General features: G+C 38.3%; 1 protein-coding gene and 1 pseudogene across 12 annotated transcripts in view; one reads left to right on the top strand and one right to left on the bottom strand.

Moving 5' to 3' along the window:
• Window positions 1-24,265, top strand: part of NCOR2 (nuclear receptor corepressor 2) — a 1,025,928-nt gene that overhangs the window by 703,682 nt on the left and 297,981 nt on the right. For all 12 annotated transcript variants that reach the window (XM_053701833.1, XM_053701839.1, XM_053701838.1 and 9 more), the window contains one exon: window positions 3,799-4,279. In XM_053701833.1, the coding sequence (XP_053557808.1) occupies window positions 3,799-4,279 (481 nt within the window). The remainder of the gene's footprint in view (window positions 1-3,798; window positions 4,280-24,265) is intronic.
• On the bottom strand, window positions 12,846-12,964 carry LOC128651091 (uncharacterized; annotated as a pseudogene).

Raw genomic sequence — 24,265 nt, 5'->3', positions numbered from 1 at the left:
TTTATGTGTTAATATGTGTATATACACATATTAACACATAAACATATATGTATATAATCATATACATTTAACATTTGCTGCCCATCACTACGCAACTTACCCCCTTCTCTGCTCTAGGTTCTCATGCTCTGTCTCACGGCATGAGAACGAGGCTCCCATTGGAGCCTATGGAAGCGCGCCCTTGTGAGCGCAATGCTTCCTCGCGTTCATATTGCGGCTAACTTGTAATACCAGCACACATTTACGTGTGCTGGTATTACTAAGTGAAATGCAAATATCGCTTTTGCAAAAGCGATATTTTGAGCAACACTTGTAATCTAGCCCTATATATATATATATTTTTTTTTTTTTTAAGTTTTTTTTATTGAGGACAATATATAAAAAAAATAAAATAACAACAACATAATTGTCATACACATCAAATATTCACATCATACTTGGTGGTTTATAGTAGACATAATAAAAGTCCTCTTTTTTCATCCCTTTTAATTGGAGAGGTCACATGTGGACCAATGGTGTTGTGTATGTCCATGGTTAGGGATTGTTAATAAGCAAAATAAACATAACAATAAAACAGAAAAAAGCTTGTAATATGCAGTTTCAACCATATAAAGCCATTTACAATATCAGCATTTATTATTACTCATTGGAGAGGATTAAGGCTTAACTGGGACTCTGATATAAATTAGGGCTATAATTAAAATGTAATCTTATATATAGGTGACACCTTGAGCTTTTGAGTTAAGGTTAACTGTATGGGATAAAGATAAAACAGATAAACGTGTGGGAGCGTGACGTTAAATTCAGAACTATGAGACTGCCGTTGTATAAAGATCTTTTAGGGAGTAACATTATAGACAGTGACTCCGGCAATATAGCCACAATTATTTGTGTGATCGGCTGATTGGCGGCTGAATATGCAGGTTCAAGTATGGGAACAGAGGGGGATAGTGATTACCTTTAGGTATTGATAGAGTGGTGACATATAAACTCCAGGTATTTTTAGCCGTATTCCTGAAAAAGGTGTTAATGTGCTCCATTGTTCTTAGGGAGACATAGATGATAGGGTATTAACCTGACATTGATGTATATCATGCTCCCCCACTGTGGGCCCCGGCCGTAGGCCTCACATGATAGGAGGCGTACCCAATATAAAATAGTATGTCAGGTCTAACCCATATGCTGTGGAGCATCTATCAGCGTATACGGCTAAATTATGTAAAAAAAACTTGATTTATGCAGGTGTACAAATGCGATTAAATACTATTAATAAGAAGATATGATAAGATAAAAACACATATTAACCATATTCTGAAACTCTCCGTTACGATCCCAGGTCTGGACCCGCCTCCGAACCCTCATATTCCACTCTAATAAATTTTCCCCAACGCACAGCAGTAGGCAACAATTAATATAGATTATACATAAATTCCGTATCTTTTAGAAAATGAAAAATAAAACTTAAAACATTAGGGCTTTCATATTGGAGTAAGGAAAAATTGCTAACAGTAGACCCTTTTAGAACCTATGTGGATAAGTTAGGATCGGAAGATGCCTATGGGCTAAATCAGCTGTCCGAGAGGGGCAGCTGCAGTCTACCCCTCTCCTGTCTTTGGAATATTGCCATCACCTTGTGATTGAATAATGTTCCCCTCCAAGGCAGGTAAACATCCCCTTCCTCCAAACCTGTAAGTTAATACAAACCAACGGTGGGCAAGCTGGTCAGTGAATTTTTTGGATGTCTCTAGGGGTTGGTGTGAAACCACCTTCCAAACATTTGTGTAGAATGTATCCATCTTTTCTTTGTGCTTGTGAGCGTGTAGCATTATGTTGTTTAGAGATAATTTCTCTTTTAATAAGCTTCGTCCTCTGTCTGCAAGTTTCCATCAGGCTCCCTAGAGAACACAAAATTTCTGCGTATCAAGTATGTTAGCTGAAGCCCTTCTTGTAAGTTATCGAGTGCCTGTGTATAAGAGACATCTGATATTGAGTAGTGGTCGCCAGCGGCAGGGCTCTCAACAGCATAGCAAGCTCCTTTGATGCGCTCGCAGTCTGAGACCGGCATCAATCTCGCCCGCTTCTGGGTGTTTTCATTACGGCATTGAAGGCCTTGTTGTCTCGTAGCGATACTGTGAGGCTCTACATCTGGTGTTGTGTGCGCCCTAGAATTGGCGCCATATTATCTGTTTGATTCAAAGAAGCTGTCCCTTTGAGCGCACAATATGTTGTCAGTGCAAATCTTGCCCATTAAAAAATCGTATGGCGCTTTATTAAGTAGTTTTTCAAAGAGTCTCTCCAGCCTCTCAAAAGAAGGTGTTAGATGGTATTGAGGATCCAGTTCTTCCAAGCAGGTCATAATGAGGGGAGAAGTTTATAAGCATGTACACTCCTCTTTCATAAACTGATTTCCCAGTGTCTTGTCGGTGTGTTACCATAGATGTCAGGTATGGTTGGGTATTGAAGAGACTCTGTAAGTCAGCCCAGTCTGACGGCACTGATAACCCGGCTCTTCCCGGGGGGGAGGTGGATACCAATTATTAGGCCGCCGCCTTTGGCCGTTCTCCGATCTGATTGTCCAATGTCATTAACACAGCAAATATGAATAATTTAGGTTCCCAAGTACCAGAACTATAGGGCTTTCTGTTTTTATATTCTTGTCATCACTGTGAGAGATTAATAATCAGCGGATTATCAAAGATTCAGAAAATGTGTCTGATCCGGAACGCTGCAGGGACACGCCCCCATATTTTTTAAATGTATTTCTTTATTTTTAAATCTTTATTTTAAACTTTGTGACAGTTTGTGTTTTTATGGTAACTTCTGTTGTATCATCGGAAGTAAATGGTAGCTGCTACATTAACATGTGGTTTTACATATTATTCTGAAATAAATATTATCTAATTTGAAGGCCGTGCACCGATATTCAAACACCACACCTTCTCAGATTACTGGCGGTGATGTGTATTGCTTCTGAAGATTTGTGTCAAGCTAGCCACTGCTGACTCTGAGGTGTAGTGTCTGAATATTGGTGCTCAGGCCCTCACAGGATATGTGCGTATGCTGCAGAATAACAGTAATTACTTTTACTAGAAGCATTTTTGCTAATTAAAATTTTTGTAAAAATGCTTCTATTTCAATTTGAAGTGCACCCATACACATTTCACTTTTGACATTTCTAACCCTTTAAAAAATAGAAAGATTTACCCATACCTAGTATAAAATACTGTTTTTGTTTTTTTAAGTAATGTTTTTTGTATTTTTGCTTTATACCTGATGTAATTTTTGTAGTAAATAATTAATTTTTAGTTCTTTAAGGGACCCTTACAAATGACTTTGTTAAATATATTATTAAAAGGACGCAAAACTTTTTTCATGATTCAGATAGAGCATGCAATTTTAAGCAACTTTACAATTTTCCGTTGTTATCGTGGTATCGTTTGTTGAAGAATTAGCAATGCATTACTGAGAGCTAGCTGAACACATATTTTGAGTCAATGGCAAGAAGCATATATGTGCAGCAACCAATCTGCTAGCTCCCAGTAGTGCATTGCTGTTTCTGAGCCTACCTAGGTGCTTTTCAACAAAGGATACTAAGACAATGAAACAAATTTGATAATCGGAAAGCTCTTTAAAATTACATGCCATATATGAATCATAAAAGTTTAATTTTGAGTTTACTGTCCCTTTTAAAGACTGATTAAATGTTTAATCACTAAATTCTAAGAGAATATATTAAATTTAACAATAAGGTTAATTGTCAAACTCCTGCAACCAAATCTTTTATTTATTTATTTTTAGCTGCAGTTAATAACAGTTCAGACACAGAGAGCGTTCCTTCTCCAAGGCAGGAAGCCAAAGAGAGAGAACAGGAGACCAAGTCAACTGACCCCACTGTTTTGGAAGCAAATGATGAGGAGGCTACCAATCCTGAGGACTCTTCTTCTGGGGCTTCTCAGGAGAGTACAGAAAAGACAGGTTCCGAGGAGGTTGCACCAAAGGAAGAACCAGAGATTGATATAGTTAAAAAAGAGGAGGGTGAACAGCAAGAAAGAAATACCTTTGAGGAGCCAGATAAGGAGATAAAGCAAGAGGAGCAGGAGGACTGTAAAGAAAATTTACTAGAAAAGACAGTGGAACCATCTAAGGAGGCATCAGAGGGAACAACAAAAACTGAAAAGAAACACAGCAAATCAGGTGGAAAAGCCAATGCGGACAGTGACTCCAGTGCCACTTGTAGTGCAGATGAAGCAGAGGATCAGGACCCTGCAGAAAAAAACAGGTATATAGTACTTCCTCAATCTTGTCTTAAATGGGATAGGCACACGTTAGTAAAACAAATATGTTTTCCTCAGAGAAGTATTTAAATACAAATATGGAGCTAAAGCTGATAAAAATGTTCTAGCGTGGGTATTGCAATTTGTTCACCTGTGGGTTGGCCAGTGAATGGTTTGGACCTCACGATATGCTCTTTAAGTGGCTTCATTTGGACCTTTCCTTTTTAATTAATAGTTCCAAACCTAAAAATAGGGACAATGCTGCAACAACTTGATATTGCAAGTTATAACCACTAAGTGTGTCCTGGTGGTGCAGACCAGAATTCTAAAGCAGGTAGAAAACAAGGGATGTATAAGGCAGAACATTTTAGCAAATGTGTGTTTGCTGGTCTAGGGTTATATATTAAGTACTGCATGTTTCACCCGCCAGATACCGCCACAGTCTTACTCCATCCAAAATATTGCTCTTTTGTGTATTTTATTTATTCATAAAATGTAATCTGATCTTCAACTAAACCACAATGATAGACAAATACGGTCTGCCTAAACAAGTAACACACAAAGAACGACATGTTTTCAGCTTACTGTGTAAACCTTCACAGAGCAGGGTGTAAACAGTTTGTGAATCCCTGTCTAGTTGACCCTTCTTTGGCAGCAGTAACCTCAACTAACATTTCCAGTAGTTTCAGATCAGAACAGCACAACAGTCAGGAGGACTTTTTTTTCTTTACAAAATTGTTTCAGTTTTGCAATATTCTTGGGATATGTGATGTAAATGATTCTCTTGAGGTCATACCACAGCATCACAATCAGGTTGATGTCAGGCCTCTCACTGGGCAACTCCAGAAGTCGTATCTTTTTACTATTCTGAAACCATTTACATCTGTGAGCTTTTGTTGCTGAGGGCCTTAATAAAGTTGGGAATTCGCTGTTAATGATATTAAGCTTTCCAATTCCTGAAAGCATCCCTATTATTATTTATGTATTTATTTATTTGTATAGTGCCACAAAATTGAGTAGAGTATGAGTGTATCACCATTGTTTGTGCGCAAGCTATATCGTGTTTGCATTGAAAGTAAATGATTTACGCTAGAATGATTACCGCAACCTGAGAGCTCTGGTTAACTGTTATGCTTGACAAAAACAAAACACATCAAAAATACATTTAAAAGTACAGTCACACTTATAATAGCACTAATAAAAATATTGCATAAAGTTACAAGGAGTCTCAGTTGTTACAGAAACATTGAGATATATACATGTCTAAATATGTTTATATGTATATATTTGTTTATATGTATATATTTGTTTATATATGTGTACATATGTATTTACAGACATACACATATAAACACATAAATACAAGTGTACACATATATGTGTGTGTGTGCGTGCATTGGAAAAAGATGAAAACTTGAAAAATCCTATTTATGCAATATTCATATTTAATAAAATGTTTACTATATATTTACTGTAACCGTGCGTTGAGCACAAGATGTCAGAAAATATAAGATTGCGAATTGTTGACTCGCATAAAGCTGGAAAAAAATTGCAAAGCCTTCACACTCATGTTCATCAATCCATGTAACACAAAAGTTCTATAAATGGGAAAAAGTCTCTAGAAGTCCTGGAAAGATGCTCAGTGAGGTTAAGAATCGTAGAGTGGCAGCTAAAATAAATTTCTGGAACATGCAAGTATTTCTGTTGCCGAGTCTAAGATATAGATGACATTAAACAAAAAAGGTGTTCGTGGGATGACATCATGAGCAGGATTTAAAAAAAACATACAAAAATCTGATTCTCTATTTAAATTAGATTTGTTTAATTTACATAGGATTGTTTTAAATGAAAAGCTTTTTGAGTAAAGATCTATCTAAAGATTGTTTTCTTTTCAAGATACATTATAAACCAAAGGTTAACCATCTTGACTATTGTTTTTTTATTATGTAGCATGAGGCTGTAAATTAAATTTTATTAATCCACTCACAATGTCATGTTCTCCCAGTGGTTTCTATTATCTGTGGCTTTTTTGTTGTCTAGAAGATATTATCACATATTTTTGGTTTTGTAGTTCTCAGAACTGTGAATATGTGTCTGCAGAAATAAATGTTATAAACATACAGCGTTGAGAAATAGACCTTTAAGAGGCATAAACACAACATATTTCTTTTATGATTCAGATAGAACATGCAGTTTTAAACCACTTCAAGATTTACTTCTTTTACCAAATTTGCTTCAGTCTCTTTGTATTCTTTGTTGAACGAGCAGCAATGCACTACTGGGAGCTAGGCTAGCTGAACACATTGGGTGAGCCAGTGACAAGAGCCATATATGTGCAGCCGGCAGTCAGCAGCTAGCTCCCACTAACACATTGCTGCTCCTAGGCGTACCTAGATATGCTTTTCAACAAAGGGCAGTAAGAGGACAAAGTAAATAGATAATAGAAGTTCAATGGAAAGTTGTTTAAAATTGCATGTTCTATCTGAATCATGAAAGTTTTAATTTTAACTTCACTGTCCCGTCAATCCTATTGTTTCCATGCAATTCTATGTACACAGAATCAACCCCTTGCTAAATTTTGAGTATGTTTGGAGTGGAATAGATCTGCACAAGGTGCTAAGTGTGAGGAGGGAGGAGAAAACAGTAAAAATGAAAGTGAAACCTATTTTTTTACTTAAATTAAACTATTTAAATTGTTATTATTAAAGGGACATTATACACTCATTTTTTCTTTGCATAAATGTTTTGTAGATAATCTATTTATATAGCCCATAAAGTTTTTTTTTTTAATTAATGTATAGTTTTGCTTATTTTTAAATAACATTGCTCTGATTTTCAGACTCCTAACCAAGCCCCAAAGTTTTATGTGAATACGCTCGACTACCTACTCCAGCTTGCTCCTGTTTGTGTAAAGGGTCTTTTCATATGCAAAAGAAGGGGGAGGGGGGGAGTGTCTTATTTGCCACTTGCAGTGGGCTTTCCAGCTACCTTTTCAACAGAGCCAAAGTGACAGCTTCTAAGTAAGTTTTTAAACAGTTTTATACTGGATTTTTATATCAGTATCTGTGCATCTTATTCTTTATAGTAGTGTCTATTACATGCAGTTATATGAAAATGAGTGTATACTGTCCCTTTAAGGTAATGACTACTTTTCCTTCCAATAAAGCCCAACTGAAAAGGTGATCAAATATGAATGATTGGAGACAGTTCACTTCCCAATAATTTAAAATGTATCTATGTATTTCTAATGGTATATAACGAAACCAATAATCTTCTGATATAACTGGGAAAATAATCTCAAAAGTTATTCGACAAATGAAACCTTTATGTATAAAATCACGATTTAATTCGCCCCTTAAAATTGATTAGATTTAAATCAAGTCCATCCTGATTTGTGTGCAATTTCTTTATAGGCACTATTTGTCTATTGCTATACCTTTTTGAAGGTCAGATCAAATATATTCACAAATACAAACACACACATATATATATATATATATATATATATATATATATATATATATATATATATATTTATATATATGTATGTATACTGCAACATTACCACTATGTGTGTTAATATATGCCTGTTCGAAAGTTGGATACACCTGGTTTAAAGCCTTGTATAAATGATATCATTCATTAATGATAAACTTTTTGTGACCTTGATTCTGAAGTAGAGAATTAACATTCTATCTGCAGTATGCCAATCCCATTTGTGCTTGATCCCTTCTTACATGTATCTACCCCATTAGCCAACCCCTAGCACTTATAGCTCTCTGACATTGTTTCCATCCATGAAGCATTGGCAACAAGGACCCTTTAGTGAAGATCCTGCTGTAAACATTCCTTCTTAGTAATGACTAGCGCCAGATTGTTCTGCACAGTCCCACAAAGTATAAAAGGATCTATATTTGTAGACAGCCTTTTTATTAAGTGCTCACTAATTGCTTACAGGAAGAAAAGCTTCACTTTTTCCGAATTGTAGAGTGAATGAAGATTTTGGTTATTCCTGAGACAGGCATTATAATATAGGCAGTGCATGTTGTTCTATGTCCTGGCCTCTTGATGTCTCCTTTATTGTCCTTCTCTAAATCATTTCTTTATTGTAGTTATACAATAAGAATTTCTCATCAGAAAGCAAATTAATCTAAGCAAATTACTGGTAGCTGTATAATAGGAATGGATTGCTGATAATGATCTTGACAGGAAAATGCTATAAAGTACACTTCACAGCCAACATTTTGCCATCCCGTGAACTGCTATGAAGTAGATCTATTTTACAGGAAGGGGAATGGATTGACAGTGAAAGCACTGGCTAAACAAAAACTGAAATGAAAGCAAATTTATTGAATTCAAGTTTTGTACTAGATAAAAAGCTTGCTTGGTAAGAATGTATTTAAACATGAAACCAAAAAGGTTTTTTTTATCTCCATTCAGATAGAACATACACTGCTTTCCTATGGCATGGAGAGTCCACAAAACATTCTAATTACTAGTGGGATAGTCACTCCTGGCCAGCATGAGGAGGCAAAGAGCACCACAGCAGATCTGTTAAGTATCACTTCCCTTACCCATAACCCCCAGTCATTCTCTTTGCCTTGATCACGGGATGATGGCGAAGATGGTGTCTGAAGATTTTAATCCTTTTAATGGGTACTTTTCCCTGCAAGCAAAGATTGGGCTATGCTGTGTCCATGTCAATCTCTTTAGTAAGAGTAATGGTGGCTATTAGCAGTTAGATGACGGCGAGGTAGTCTTTGCTTAAACTTCTAACATTATTGCTACCCCTATTATAGAAAGCTAGAGTTGGTTATTTTGTTCTTTCTTTTCTATAGGTCCCTGGTAGATATGGTGAAGCAGCCACACCTCAGAAAACAGCTCCTGCCTGACAGAGCAGGATCCACATGTAAGTGCTTTCCCTTCTAGGTTTGAAGGTACCGTCACTATAGGGGTTAAATCCTTGTTGAAAGTATTTAAATCTGTTTTAGGGGCACTGCTTTTATGTGAAAAGAGGCATCATTTTTTTATTGGGGGCTCAGAGATGGGAGAGTATATGAAGTGTTTGACAGGTGTTTGTTTTACTTCTTACTTGTTGCAATCACTTTTAGCTCAGCTTATTGGCCCAATCACTTTTGCTGTGCTGCTGTTGGTTTTTGTGCTGTTTGTTTTTGGCGCAATTTAAAAAATAAACAAAAATTTATTGTGGTACCGCTCCTCAGCACTTCTCTGTTCAGATCGGAGTTTGCCGCGGCTGCTGTATTTTCTTCTATCTACAGTGGCAAGTGGATTTGGGCTGTTCCGGTAACAAGGAGGTGTTTTTTGCTACCGGGTGTGTCCGGTTTTCTGTGCTAGTGGGATAGCAACTTCTGGAGGGGTAAGACCTCAGCAGAGCTGAGGGTTTTAAGTGCTTATTTATGTTTTATTGCTTCATATAATTAAACTTAATTTGGCATTTTTTGTTGTTGTTAATTGTGAACTAATACCCTATTATGGACACTAATACTGAAGTTGATTCATTTGAAAAATGCTTATTGTGTTTGGAGGCTAAGATAATTCCTCCTGTACAGTTTTGCTCTTCATGTTTAAATAAAACTTTAAAGTTCAAAGATAAGATGTCTCTCCCTGAGCCTCCTGTCTCTCAGGATAGTGTTATCCTAGCTACGCCTCAGCTTTCCCCTCAAGCTTCCCAAGATTCACATGCAGTGCCCTGCGGTTCCTCTCAACCTCCTGGGGGTGTTTTTTTACCTGGGGATTTCGCTGCGCAGATTACTTCTGCTGTCTCTGCAACTTTATCAGCTTTTCCAAAGTTTTCTGCTAAAATCTAAACATATTGATGTTAGTAATGCTGACTCAGCTAAAGCTGCGTTAGTCAGTTTGTCTCAGTTATCTGATGAGGATGATTCTTCAGTTGTTTCTGAGGGGGGAATTGTCAGATTCTGATACTGTAGTGACAAATTCTGCAAATTCAGAAGAGATTAATTTCAGATTTAAGATAGAACACATTTGAGTTCTTTTGAAGGAGGTTTTTGCTACTTTTGAAGAATCCGAATCTGATGCCGAGAGTCCAAAGAGGTCTAGGAAGCTTAAAGTGAAGGTAAAGTTTGACTTTATTCAACACAACCTAGAATTTAGCCATATGTCCCTAATCTAGTCGCTAAGTTTTCTTTTTGATTACTTCAACATTTTCCCTTGAAAATTATATTTAAAAATCCCTACCGCTTAGCTTACGACTCCTCCCAAGCCCTACTTCCTTCTTCTTATGGTTTTGACGTCTTGAGCGATCCCACCCGCTCTGTGTTTCTCAAATGCGCGTTAACGCTGCAGTTTCACTTGCGCATGCGTAAAGCGGCAATGTTAAAATATAATTTAAAGCATTATAATATCGAACGAATGCAGCACTTTCTTCTGATGAACACTTTGAGAATTGAAGTGATGATCTTCTCCGTATCGAAGCCGTTTCCTTACTTGGAAGTAAGACGCATGCGCGGAACGGGAGCGCGAATAATAATCAATCTGTAAAAAAAATTAACAGAGCATGCGTAGAGGAGTAAAGGGGCGGATGATATGGAGGGACAGTGCCGAAAAAAACGTGACCAAGAGCAAAAAAAAAAATACATATACGGGTTAAATTAGTGAACTTTAAGAAAATCCATTCTAAAGGTGATAACTTGATATATACAAAAGCTTATAAAAAATGATGAATTAAGCTTATACTTATTTTGCATCCATAATGGGATGCTTGATAGAACTAGAGGTAAGTTTACCATCACTTTAATATAACTCAGGAATGGGATAGACCAGGGATTCTTTTTTTCCCATCCCCTGTTTTTAAAAAGATGTTTCCTGTTGCTCACTCTATTCATGACTTGTGGCACATGTCGCCCAAGGTAGAGGGAGCTATCTCTACTCTGACTAAGAGAACTACTATTCCTATTGAGGATAGTTGTTCTTTCAAGGATCCCATGGATAAGAAGCTTGAGGCTTTTTTGAAGAAGATGCACATTCATCAGGGATTTCAGTGGCAACCTGTTGCTAGTATTGCTACAGTTGCGGGGACAGCATCTTATTGGTGCGATGATTTATCTAATCTTATCCTAGAAGAGAAATACCTGTTACACTATGCAAGCGTAACTCTAGGGGGTGCTAGAAGAAATATATAAAACAATCTGTAGGATAATACTGAAGTATAGTAAAAACAATAAAAACTTAAAAATAATATAAAATGATCAGATAATAATGTATAAAGACAAAATAATAATGACAATTACAGAAAAAATGAGACATGGACTCTCATCAAATGTGATGTGATGAGATCAATATAAACAGAAAATGCAGCTTAAAACAATGTATAATAAATAAATAGTATTAAGTCTCTAATAAGTTCTTATCTGTATATGATATTGATGCTCAGACAGTCCCAAGATTAGGAGGGCACTTCAGAGGTTTATTAGTCCTCCTGGGTAGCACATATATAAGATTCTCCCTTAGATCCAGAAGTCAGCTCCTTGTCACAAAACCAGTCTGGGTAAATACTCTCTCTGTGCAAAGAAAATCACAAAGACAAGGGCGCCTCCTCGTGTGATATAGTTTGGACAAATGTAAAAATAGGTGAATACAGATTTTATACTCGCAAGTAAAGCAGCACTCTGTTGTGCTTATAGAGGCAGACTGGGAGTTCACAGTGTCCCAGTTCACTGACCAAGGCAGTGCAACAAATCACTCCAGGGTAGATTTCAATCAAGCTCAGGCTCTCAGCAAAGAGTTAAATACCATAGTTTAATGGTGCAGTAAAATACAATATAAAATGTCACAAATGTGACTGTAACAATGGATAAACAAGCAACTAGTTTCTGAGATCTCTGTCTGTTTCCTCAGGCTTCTATCCAAAGACTGAGAGCTCTGGCTTATAAATGCTAAATGTCCACTCTAAGAGTGAAACATAACCACACCTATTCAGGTGTGGAAGTGAACCTGCCTCATCAGGTGTGTGAGTGCACACCTGTTTCAATCAGACCATAGTTAGAATACAATGATTAAAACCATTTCCAAATAATTCACATTATACTAAAAAACAAACAAGTACTGAACAAATTGGTTAATAAAGGATGTAAAAAACAACAACCATAGCCAAACATTATCTTATGGTGGATATCATGTCAGCATCATATGTTATAGGATATTATTATTATGGTATTCTAAAATAGTAACATTAAAAAATTGTTCCCCACCCTTTTAAAAAAAAAAAATATATATATATATACACATACATATATAAAAAGTACATGATATTCTAATTCTTGGTGTTCATACCAAATGTCTTAGTATGTTGTCAGTTAGTCTAAATAAGTTAAAGTTTTATTAAAGCACCTATTGATGTTAACAGCCTTTGGTCAAATATGTATAAGCAAGATTTTCTATAGGAGAGAGCCCTTTAAATTATGCAGGCCTTATTGAAAAAAAATAATAAAAAATATATATATATATATATATATATATATATATATATATACACATATATATATACATATATATACACATACATATCCATATCTACATATACACTTTTTAAGTCTAATGCACCTGGTGTTCCCAGGCAGTCTCCCATCCAGGTACTGACCAGGCCTGGCCCTGCTTAGCTTCCAAGATCAAACGGGATCAGGTACATTCAGTGAAGTGTGGTAATATCTTAATCTAAGCGATATGAAATGTATGTATTAAGCAATAGATAAGTGTACTTAGTGAATATCTATTAACCTACTCTAATGTGTAAAAACGGGGTTGTAATACATTATGTTCAATATACAAAAATAAGATGGTATAGAAATACAGTAGTAACAATATTGTTTAATGTGTTGGAGATAATGTTGAGGTGTATATTGTGAGTGCAGACTTAACTAAAATGATACAATAAAAATAAAAATGTTCAGTGAACAGTGTATATGTTTTCTAATGTGCAGCATATATATTCATAAATCCATAATAGTATGGGTGTATTACATGTATTAAACCGATATATCCTATGTTGGTATAACAAACCCATATCTTGAAGTGGTATATATAGATATACATACACATACATGAACACACACACACACATACACACATACATATACTCATACATACACATATACACACATATATATATATATATATATATATATATATATATATATACACACATACACACACATACATATATATATATATATATACACATATACACATACATACATATATATACATATACACACACAAATACACACATACATACACATATATATATATATATATATATATATATATACACACCCACACTGTGAACTCCCAGTCTGCCTCTATAAGCACAACAGAGTGCTGCTTTACTTGTGAGTATAAAATCTGTATTCACCTATTTTTACATTTGTCCAAACTATATCACACGAGGAGGCGCCCTTGTCTTTGTGATTTTCTTTGCACAGAGAGAGTATTTATCCTAGAAGAGACTACTATAGAGGAGATCCAAGACAGGATCAAGGCTCTCAAGCTAGCCAATACCTTTATTTGTGATGCCAACATGCAAGTTCTTTGGTTTGGTGCTAAGATTTCTGGTTTTACTGTTTTAGCTTGCAGAGCTCTCTGGTTAAAATTTTGGTTTGCAGATGTTACATCCAAGTCCAAGCTTTTATCTCTGCCTTATAAAGGTAAAACTTTGTTTGGACCAGGTCTGGCAGAAATAATTTCTGACATTACAGGTGGAAAGGGTTCTTTCCTACCTCAGGATAAAAAGAATAGACCTAAGGGTCGCCAAAATTCTAACTTTCGTTCCTTTCTTAACTTCAAGGGACAGAAGTCTTCCTCTTCCAAGTCAGATTAATCCAAGTCTTCTTGGAGGTCCAGTCATCTTTGGAATAGGGGGAAGCAAGCTAAGAAGCCTTCCGTTGATTCTAAATCAACATGAGGGGGCTGTCAAGGTTATCTGCAAATCAGATAAAGAGAGAGGCCTCTGCGTAAAGGACCTATCATCCCTGGGAGTGATTTTTACAGTTTCTCTAGAGGAACACGGTCTAGGATTCTATTCAAATCTATTTGTAGTTCCCAAGAAGGAGGGCACTTTTAGTCCCATTATGGACCTAAAGTGTCTCAATCAATTCCTCAGGGTTCCGTCCTTCAAGATGGAGACCATCCGTTCTATTCTTCCTTTGGTCCAAAAGGGTCAGTTCATGACAACCATAGATCTGAAGGACGCGTATCTTCATGTTCCTATTCACAGGAATCATTACCAGTATCTAAGGTTTGCCTTCCAGGACAAACATTTCCAGTTTGTTGCCCTTCTTTTTTGGCCTTGCTACAGCTGCCAGAATTTTTACAAATGTTCTGTGGGCTCTTCTGGCAGTGGTGAGGTCCCAGGGTATTGCTGTAGTGCCTTATCTGGACAACATTCTAGTTCAAGCGCCATCTTTCTTTCATGTAATTAGCAAGAGTCCATGAGCTAGTAACGTATGGGATATACATTCCTACCAGGAGGGGCAAAGTTTCCCAAACCTCAAAATGCCTATAAATACACCCCTCACCACACCCACAAATCAGTTTTACAAACTTTGCCTCCTGTGGAGGTGGTGAAGTAAGTTTGTGCTAGATTCTACGTTGATATGCGCTCCGCAGCAGGTTGGAGCCCGGTTTTCCTCTCAGCGTGCAGTGAATGTCAGAGGGATGTGAAGAGAGTATTGCCTATTTGAATTCAATGATCTCCTTCTACGGGGTCTATTTCATAGGTTCTCTGTTATCGGTCGTAGAGATTCATCTCTTACCTCCCTTTTCAGATCGACTATATACTCTTATATACCATTACCTCTACTGATTCTCGTTTCAGTAGTGGTTTGGCTTTCTACTACATGTAGATGAGTGTCCTGGGGTAAGTAAGTCTTATTTTTGTGACACTCTAAGCTATGGTTGGGCACTTTTTATATAAAGTTCTAAATAATTGTGTTTAAACATTTATTTGCCTTGATTCAGGATGTTCAACATTCCTTATTTCAGACAGTCAGTTTCATTATATGGGATAATGCATTTGAATAATCAATTTTTTTCTTACCTTAAAATTTGACTTTTTTTTTTCCTGTGGGCTGTTAGGCTCGCGGGGGCTGAAAATGCTTCATTTTATTGCGTCATTTTTGGCGCAAAAAATTATTTGTTATTTCCGGCGTCGTTCTTGTCACCGGAAGTTGCGTAATTTTTTTACTTTTTTGCGCCAAAAGTGTCGGCGTTACCGGATGTGGCGTCATTTTTGGCGCTAAAAGCATTTAGGCGCCAAATAATGTGGGCGTCTTTTTTGCCGCTAAAAAATATGGGCGTCATTATTGTCTCCACATTATTTAAGTCTTATTGTTTATTTGCTTCTGGTTGCTAGAAGCTTGTTCACTGGCATTTTTTCCCATTCCTGAAACTCATTTAAGGAATTTGATCAATTTTGCTTTATATGTTGTTTTTTCTATTACATATTGCAAGATGTCTCAGTTGGACGCTGAATCAGAAGATACTTCTGGAAAATCGCTGCCTGATGTTGGATCTACCAAAGTTAAGTGTATTTGCTGTAAACTTCTGGTATCTGTTCCTCCAGCTGTTGTTTGTAATGAATGTCATGGCAAACTTGTTAATGCAGATAATATTTCCTTTAGTAATGTTACATTACCTGTTGTTGTTCCATCAACATCTAATACTCAGAGTGTTCCTGTTAACATAAGAGATTTTGTTTCTAAATCCATTAAGAAGGCTATGTCTGTTATTCCTCCTTCTAGTAAACGGAAAAGGTCTTTTAAAACTTCTCATTTTTCAGATGAATTTTTAAATGAACATCATCATTCTGATTCCGATAATGTTTCCTCTGGTTCAGAGGATTCAGTTTCAGAGGTTGATGCTGATAAATCTTCATATTTATTCAAAATGGAATTTATTCGTTCTTTACTTAAAGAAGTCTTAATTGCATTAGAGATAGAGGAATCTGGTCCTCTTGATACTAAATCTAAACGTTTAAATAAGGTTTTTAAATCTCCTGTAGTTATTCCAGAAGTTTTTCCTGTCCCTGATGCTATTTCTGAAGTAATTTCCAGGGAATGGAATAATTTGGGTAATTCATTCACTCCTTCTAAACGTTTTAAGCAATTATATCCTGTGCCAGCTGACAGATTAGAGTTTTGGGACAAAATCCCTAAGGTTGATGGGGCTATCTCTACTCTTGCTAAACGTACTACTATTCCTACGGCAGATAGTACTTCCTTTAAGGATCCTTTAGATAGGAAAATTGAATCCTTTCTAAGAAAAGCTTACTTATGTTCAGGTAATCTTCTTAGACCTGCTATATCTTTAGCGGATGTTGCTGCAGCTTCAACTTTTTGGTTGGAAGCTTTAGTGCAACAAGTATCAGATCATAATTCTCATAGCATTGTTAATCTTCTTCAACATGCTAATAATTATATTTGTGATGCCATCTTTGATATCATCAGGGTTGATGTCAGGTATATGTCTATCTATTTTAGCTAGAAGAGCTTTATGGCTTAAAACTTGGAATGCTGATATGTCTTCTAAGTCAACTTTGCTTTCCCTTTCTTTCCAGGGTAATAAATTATTTGGTTCACAGTTGGATTCTATTATTTCAACTGTTACTGGAGAGAAAGGAACTTTTTTTACCACAGGATAAAAAATCGAAAGGTAAATTTAGGTCTACTAATCGTTTTCGTTCCTTTCGTCACAATAAGGAACAAAAGCCTGATCCTTCCCCTACAGGAGCAGTATCAGTTTGGAAACCATCTCCAGTCTGGAATAAATCCAAGCCTTTTAGAAAGCCAAAGCCAGCTCCCAAGTCAACATGAAGGTGCGGCCCTCATTCCAGCTCAGCTGGTAGGGGGCAGATTACGATTTTTCAAAGAAATTTGGATCAATTCGATTCACAATCTTTGGATTCAGAACATTGTTTCACAAGGGTACAGAATAGGCTTCAAGATCAGGCCTCCTGCAAGAAGATTTTTTCTTTCCCGTGTCCCAGTAAATCCAGTGAAAGCTCAAGCATTTCTGAAATGTGTTTCAGATCTAGAGTTGGCTGGAGTAATTATGCCAGTTCCAGTTCTGGAACAGGGGCTGGGGTTTTACTCAAATCTTTTCATTGTACCAAAGAAGGAGAATTCCTTCAGACCAGTTCTGGATTTAAAAATATTGAATCATTATGTAAGGATACCAACATTCAAGATGGTAACTATAAGGACTATTCTGCCTTTTGTTCAGCAAGGGCATTATATGTCCACAATAGATTTACAGGATGCATATCTGCATATTCCGATTCATCCAGATCACTATCAGTTTCTGAGATTCTCTTTTCTAGACAAGCATTACCAGTTTGTTGCTCTGCCGTTTGGCCTAGCAACAGCTCCAAGGATTTTTACAAAGGTTCTCGGTGCCCTTCTCTCTGTAATCAGAGAACAGGGTATTGTGGTATTTCCTTATTTGGACGATATCTTGGTACTTGCTCAGTCTTCACATTTAGCAGAATCTCATACGAATCAACTTGTATTGTTTCTTCGAGAACATGGTTGGAGGATCAATTTACCAAAAAGTTCATTGATTCCTCAGACAAGGGTAACCTTTTTAGGTTTCCAGATAGATTCAGTGTCCATGACTCTGTCTCTGACAGACAAGAGACGTCTAAAATTGGTTTCAGCTTGTCGAAACCTTCAGTCTCAATCATTCCCTTCGGTAGCCTTATGCATGGAAATTCTAGGTCTTATGACTGCTGCATCGGACGCGATCCCCTTTGCTCGTTTTCACATGCGACCTCTTCAGCTCTGTATGCTGAACCAGTGGTGCAGGTATTATACAAAGATATCTCAATTAATATCTTTAAAACCGATTGTACGACAATCTCTGACGTGGTGGACAGACCACCATCGTTTAGTTCAGGGGGCTTCTTTTGTTCTTCCGACCTGGACTGTGATTTCAACAGATGCAAGTCTGACAGGTTGGGGAGCCGTTTGGGGGTCTCTGACAGCACAAGGGGTTTGGGAATCTCAGGAGGTGAGATTACCAATCAACATTTTGGAACTCCGTGCAATTTTCAGAGCTCTTCAGTCATGGCCTCTTCTAAAGAGAGAGTCGTTCATTTGTTTTCAGACGGAAAATGTCACAACCGTGGCATATGTCAATCATCAAGGAGGGACTCACAGTCCTCTGGCTATGAAAGAAGTATCTCGAATTCTGGTATGGGCGGAATCCAGCTCCTGTCTAATTTCTGCGGTTCATATCCCAGGTATAGACAATTGGGAAGCGGATTATCTCAGTCGCCAAACGTTACATCCGGGCGAATGGTCTCTTCACCCAGAGGTATTTCTTCAGATTGTTCAAATGTGGGGGCTTCCAGAAATAGATATGATGGCTTCTCATCTAAACAAGAAGCTTCCCAGGTATCTGTCCAGATCCAGGGATCCTCAAGCGGAGGCAGTGGATGCATTGTCACTTCCTTGGAAGTATCATCCTGCCTATATATTTCCGCCTCTAGTTCTTCTTCCAAGAGTGATTTCCAAGATTCTAAAGGAGTGCTCGTTTGTTCTGCTGGTGGCTCCAGCATGGCCTCCCAGGTTTTGGTATGCAGATCTTGTCCGGATGGCCACTTGTCAACCATGGACTCTTCCGTTAAGACCAGACCTTCTATCGCAAGGTCCTTTTTTCCATCAGGATCTCAAATCCTTAAATTTGAAGGTATGGAGATTGAACGCTTGATTCTCAGTCATAGAGATTTCTCTGATTCTGTGATTAATACTATGTTACAGGCTCGTAAATCTGTATCTAGCAAGATATATTATCGAGTCTGGAAGATTTACATTTCTTGGTGTTTTTCTCATCAATTTTCTTGGCATTCTTTTAGAATTCCTAGAATTTTACAGTTTCTTCAGGATGGTTTGGATAAAGGTTTGTCTGCAAGTTCCTTGAAAGGACAAATCTCTGCCCTTTCTGTTCTTTTTCACAGAAAGATTGCTAGTCTTCCTGATATTCATTGTTTTGTACAAGCTTTGGTTCGTATAAAACCTGTCATTAAGTCAATCTCTCCTCCGTGGAGTTTGAATTTGGTTCTGGGGGATCTTCAAGCTCCTCCGTTTGAACCTATGCATTCGCTGGACATTAAATTGCTTTCTTGGAAAGTTTTGTTTCTTTTGGCCATCTCTTCTGCTAGAAGAGTTTCTGAATTATCTGCTCTTTCTTGTGAGTCTCCTTTTCTGATTTTTCATCAGGATAAGGCGGTGTTGGGAACTTCTTTTAAATTTTTACCTAAGGTTGTGAATTCTAACAACATTAGTAGAGAAATTGTGGTTATGTTGAAGCTACTAAGGATTTCCGAAAGACTTCTAGTCTATTTGTTATCTTTTCCGGTTCTAGGAAAGGTCAGAAGGCTTCTGCCATTTCTTTGGCATCTTGGTTAAAATCTTTGATTCACCATGCTTATGTCGAGTCGGGTAAAACTCTGCCTCAAAGGATTACGGCTCATTCTACTAGGTCAGTTTCTACTTCCTGGGCGTTTAGGAATGAAGCTTCGGTTGATCAGCTTTGCAAAGCAGCCACTTGGTCTTCTTTGCATACTTTTCCTAAATTCTACCATTTTGATGTGTTTTCTTCTTCTGAAGCAGTTTTTGGTAGAAAAGTACTTCAGGCAGCTGTTTCAGTTTGATTCTTCTGCTTATAATTTCAGTTTTTTTTCATTATAAGATTTAAACTATGTTTTGGGTGTGGATTTTTTTCAGCGGAATTGGCTGTCTTTATTTTATCCCTCCCTCTCTAGTGACTCTTGCGTGGAAGATCCACATCTTGGGTAGTCATTATCCCATACGTCACTAGCTCATGGACTCTTGCTAATTACATGAAAGAAAACATAATTTATGTAAGAACTTACCTGATAAATTCATTTCTTTCATATTAGCAAGAGTCCATGAGGCCCACCCCTTTTTTTGTGGTGGTTATGATTTTTTTGTATAAAGCACAATTATTCCAATTCCTTATTTTTTATGCTTCGCACTTTTTTCTTATCACCCCACTTCTTGGCTATACGTTAAACTGATTTGTGGGTGTGGTGAGGGGTGTATTTATAGGCATTTTGAGGTTTGGGAAACTTTGCCCCTCCTGGTAGGAATGTATATCCCATACGTCACTAGCTCATGGACTCTTGCTAATATGAAAGAAATGAATTTATCAGGTAAGTTCTTACATAAATTATGTTTTTCATCTAGCAAGATCTCATACCAAGATGTTGTTGTCTATTCTGCTTTCCCACGGGTGGAAATTGAATCTGTAAAAGTGTTCCCTTGTTCCAGATACAAGGATTTGTTTCTTGGGAACAATCATAAATTCCCTGTCCATGAAGATTTTTCTGACGGACGTCAGAAAATCCATGCTTCATGTTTCTTGCCTGTCTCCAGTCTGCTATTCGTCCATCTGTGGCTCCATGCATGGAGGTGATTGGACTGATGGTTGCCTCCATGGACATCATTCCTTTTGTTCGGTTCCATCTGAGACCTGCAGCTATGCATGCTTAGTCAATGGAACGGGGACCACTCAGATCTCTTGCAGAAGATAAATTTGGATTCCCCAACAAGAGTCTCACTCTCATGGTGGGTTTCACAGGACCATCTGTCTCGGGCACATGCTTCCTGAGGCCTTCCTGGGTTATTGTGACCACGGACACCAGCCTGTTAGGCTAGGGAGCCGTTTGGGGTTTCTTAAAGACACAGGGTCTGTGGACTCCAGAGGAGTCATCTCTTCCAATAAACATCTTGGAGTTGAGAGCAATTTTCCATTTCTAATAGCTTGGCCTCAACTAGCTTTGGTCTGATTTATCCGATTGCAGTCGGACAACATCACCTCGGTAGCCTACATCAATCCCCAGGGAGGAACTCAGAGTTCCTTGGCAATGAAGGGGGTATCTCGCATTCTCCAGTGGATGGAGTCTCACGATTGCCATCTCTCTGAAATCCCCATACCAGGAGTGGACAAATGGCAGGCGGATTTTCTAAGCAGGCAACCTTATCATCCTGGAGAGTGGGCTCTCCACCCAGAGGTTTTCACAATAACTCTCAGGTGGGGGGTTCCGGAGTTGGATCTGATGGCGTCTCGTCAAAACGCAAAGCTTCCAAAGTATAGTTCAAGGTCAAGAGATCCTCAAGCCGTTCTGGTAGATGCTCTAGCGGTTCCTTGGAGCTTCAATCTAGCCATACCTATTTCCTCCGTTTGTGTTGCTTCCACGAGTAATTGCTTGCATTAAACAGGAGAGAGCTTCTGTGATTGTAATAGCTCCTGCATGGCCTCGCAGGATCTGGTTCACGGATCTGGTGATGATGTCATCTCTTCCACAATGGGGGTTACCTTTCAGGAAGGACCTTCTACTTTCTTCATCCAAATCTGGTTTCTCTGAAGCTGACTGCTTGGAGATTGAATGTCTAAGTTTAGCTAGACGTAACTTCTCTGAGAAAGTCATAGATACTATGCTTCAGGCTCGTAAACCAGTTACTCACAGAATTTACCATAGGGTATGGTGTAAATACCTTCATTTGTGTAATTTAAAAGATTTTTCTTGGAACAAAGTAAGGGTTCCTCGCATTTTTGCTTTTTTTCAGGAGGGCCTGGAGATGGGTTTGTCGGTTAGTACTTTGAAGGGTCAGATTTCTGCTCTGTCTATTCTTCTGCCAGATGTTCAGTCTTTTGTTCAGGCCTTGGTCAGAATCAGGCCAGGGTTTAAATCTGTTGCTCCTCCTTGGAGTCTTAAACTTGTTCATTCTGTTAGTTTTCATTTACTATCTTGAAAGATTTTGTTTCTTCTTGCTATTTCTTCTGCTCGCAGAGTTTCAGAACTTTCGGCTCTGCAGTGTGATTACTTACCTTATTTCCATCTAAAGGGGAGGAGAGTCTACGACTTCATTCATTACTTGTGGGAATTAAGAACCTGGCCACCAGGAGGAGGCAAAGGCTTAAATATCTCCCCCACTTCCCTCATCCCCCAGTCATTCTTTGCCTTTCGTCACAGGAGGTTGGCAGAGAAGTGTTGGAAGATTTGGAGTAGACTCTTCGGAATGGGACTGGATTTTTAAGTAGTCCTGTCAGCCTCTCAGTTACAGCTTAGGTGAAAGTTAGAGTCTCGAGATGCAGGGAGAGTCTTTCTGCAAAACCATCCCAACTAATTTTAACAGCTCCATAAGCAATCAGCGTTGACGAGTTTCGCTGCCTGCTTTCTACACTCAAGTCCATGTCAGGAGGGATGCTACTACACTGTCACACTTTAGAGGCCGTGTTCCTGTTCCACTGCATAGATTCTGGTAAGATTGTTACATTTGTTATACACATAATGATAACGCAGAAGACAGGGTCACAGTGTGAAACATTTTATCTTTATAGAATAGAGGGTTAATATACCTGGTAGGGGGATTATTGAACAGGGGGGTTCTCTACATAATATTATTTGTGTCATTGATGCGATATGTGTGAGATGAGGCTCTGGGAATGGGTTGACTTTTAGTTTCATTTCTGGGAGTATTGTGCGGCCAATTTGGCACATTTTTCTCCCAAGTGCAGGGGCGGTACTGCAAGGCATTTCTTCTGACCGGGTGTGGCCTATTTGTCTTCCTCTGCTTGACTAGCTGAAGGAAAAGATAAGGAAATGTTTCTGTGGCCCGGGTCATAAGAGGTGGCGAGTGCCCCGGCCATTGGAGGTTATAAAGGTGCCATTTTTTTATAAATTATATCTAGTCCGTATTAAAGGCGCAAGCTATGGAGGACTCTGACGCATTAGAGGGTACTCCCTCTTTAGCAAAGTCTCATACCTGTGTTTATTGCAAGGAGGTTCTGATAGAACTTGATAAAGTTACAACATCTAGAAAGAATAAGATGTCTAGTACTACTGATCCGCCCACCTCTGAGGGTTCCCCTCCCGTGAGGTGCGTTCCCTACATTCATCTCCGATTACACATGCAGCGCCCCAGGGCACAACCATTTCTCCTACTGGAGAGATCCGTTGGCCGCCAGATTTTGCATATCAACTGCAAACGGCGGTGTCTAAGGTGATTAGTGCCTTACCATGTTCTACTAAACGAAAGCGTAAGGTTAAATGTGGCAATTTTGGAAAGATTATTCACTGACGACTCCGACTTTTTGGAGGACGTTCCTTCTGTCATCTAAAGCTCCGACTGCGGAGGAGCCTGACTTTATGTTTAGGATGAAAAATTTTTGCTTTTTGCTGAAGCAAGTGCTTGCTATTCGCGAGGTTCCCGGTATCAAAACTACCGGAGGAACCTTCGATTTCTAAGCTTGATAAAGTATATGAGGACAGGGTGGTGCCTCAGACCTTCCTGGTTCCTGTTAAGATGGCTAACATTATTAAGAATGAATGGGAGAGATTAGGTTCTTCCTTTTCCCCTTCTTCTTTTAAAAAGCTGTTCCCCATCCCGGACTCTCAGCTCAAGCTATGGGGGACTGTTCCTAAGGTGGATGGTGCTATCTCTACGCTCGCAAAGCGGACAACGATTCTTCTTGAGGATAGTTTGTCGTTTAAAGAGCCCATGGATAAAAAGTTAGAAAACATGTTAAGAAAAATGTTTCAACACACAGGTTTGTTTTTCAGCCGGCAATGGCAGTAGCTGGGGTAGCCGGAGCTGCGACATATTAGTATGAATCTCTGTCGGACATGGTCAAGAGAGAGACTCCCCTTGATGAGATACAGGATAGAAATAAGGCCTTGAGGTTCGCTAATTCTTTTATTTGTGATGCCAATATGCAAATTATTCGCCTGAATGCTAAGGTATCAGGTTTTTCCATACTACCCTGCAGGGTTCTGTGGCTAAAGTTGTGGTCTGTGGACAAGACCTCTAAGTCTAGACTGCTATCCCTTCCCTTTCAAGGAAAGATCCTGTTCGGTCCAGGATTGGACTCTATGATATCCTTGGTTACGGGAGGCAAGGGTGCTTTCCTACCGCAGGATAAGAAGGCTA

This window comes from Bombina bombina, chromosome 2 (assembly GCF_027579735.1).
Source record: "Bombina bombina isolate aBomBom1 chromosome 2, aBomBom1.pri, whole genome shotgun sequence".
NCBI lineage: Eukaryota > Metazoa > Chordata > Amphibia > Anura > Bombinatoridae > Bombina > Bombina bombina.
This window is presented reverse-complemented; position numbering and strand designations above follow the sequence as displayed.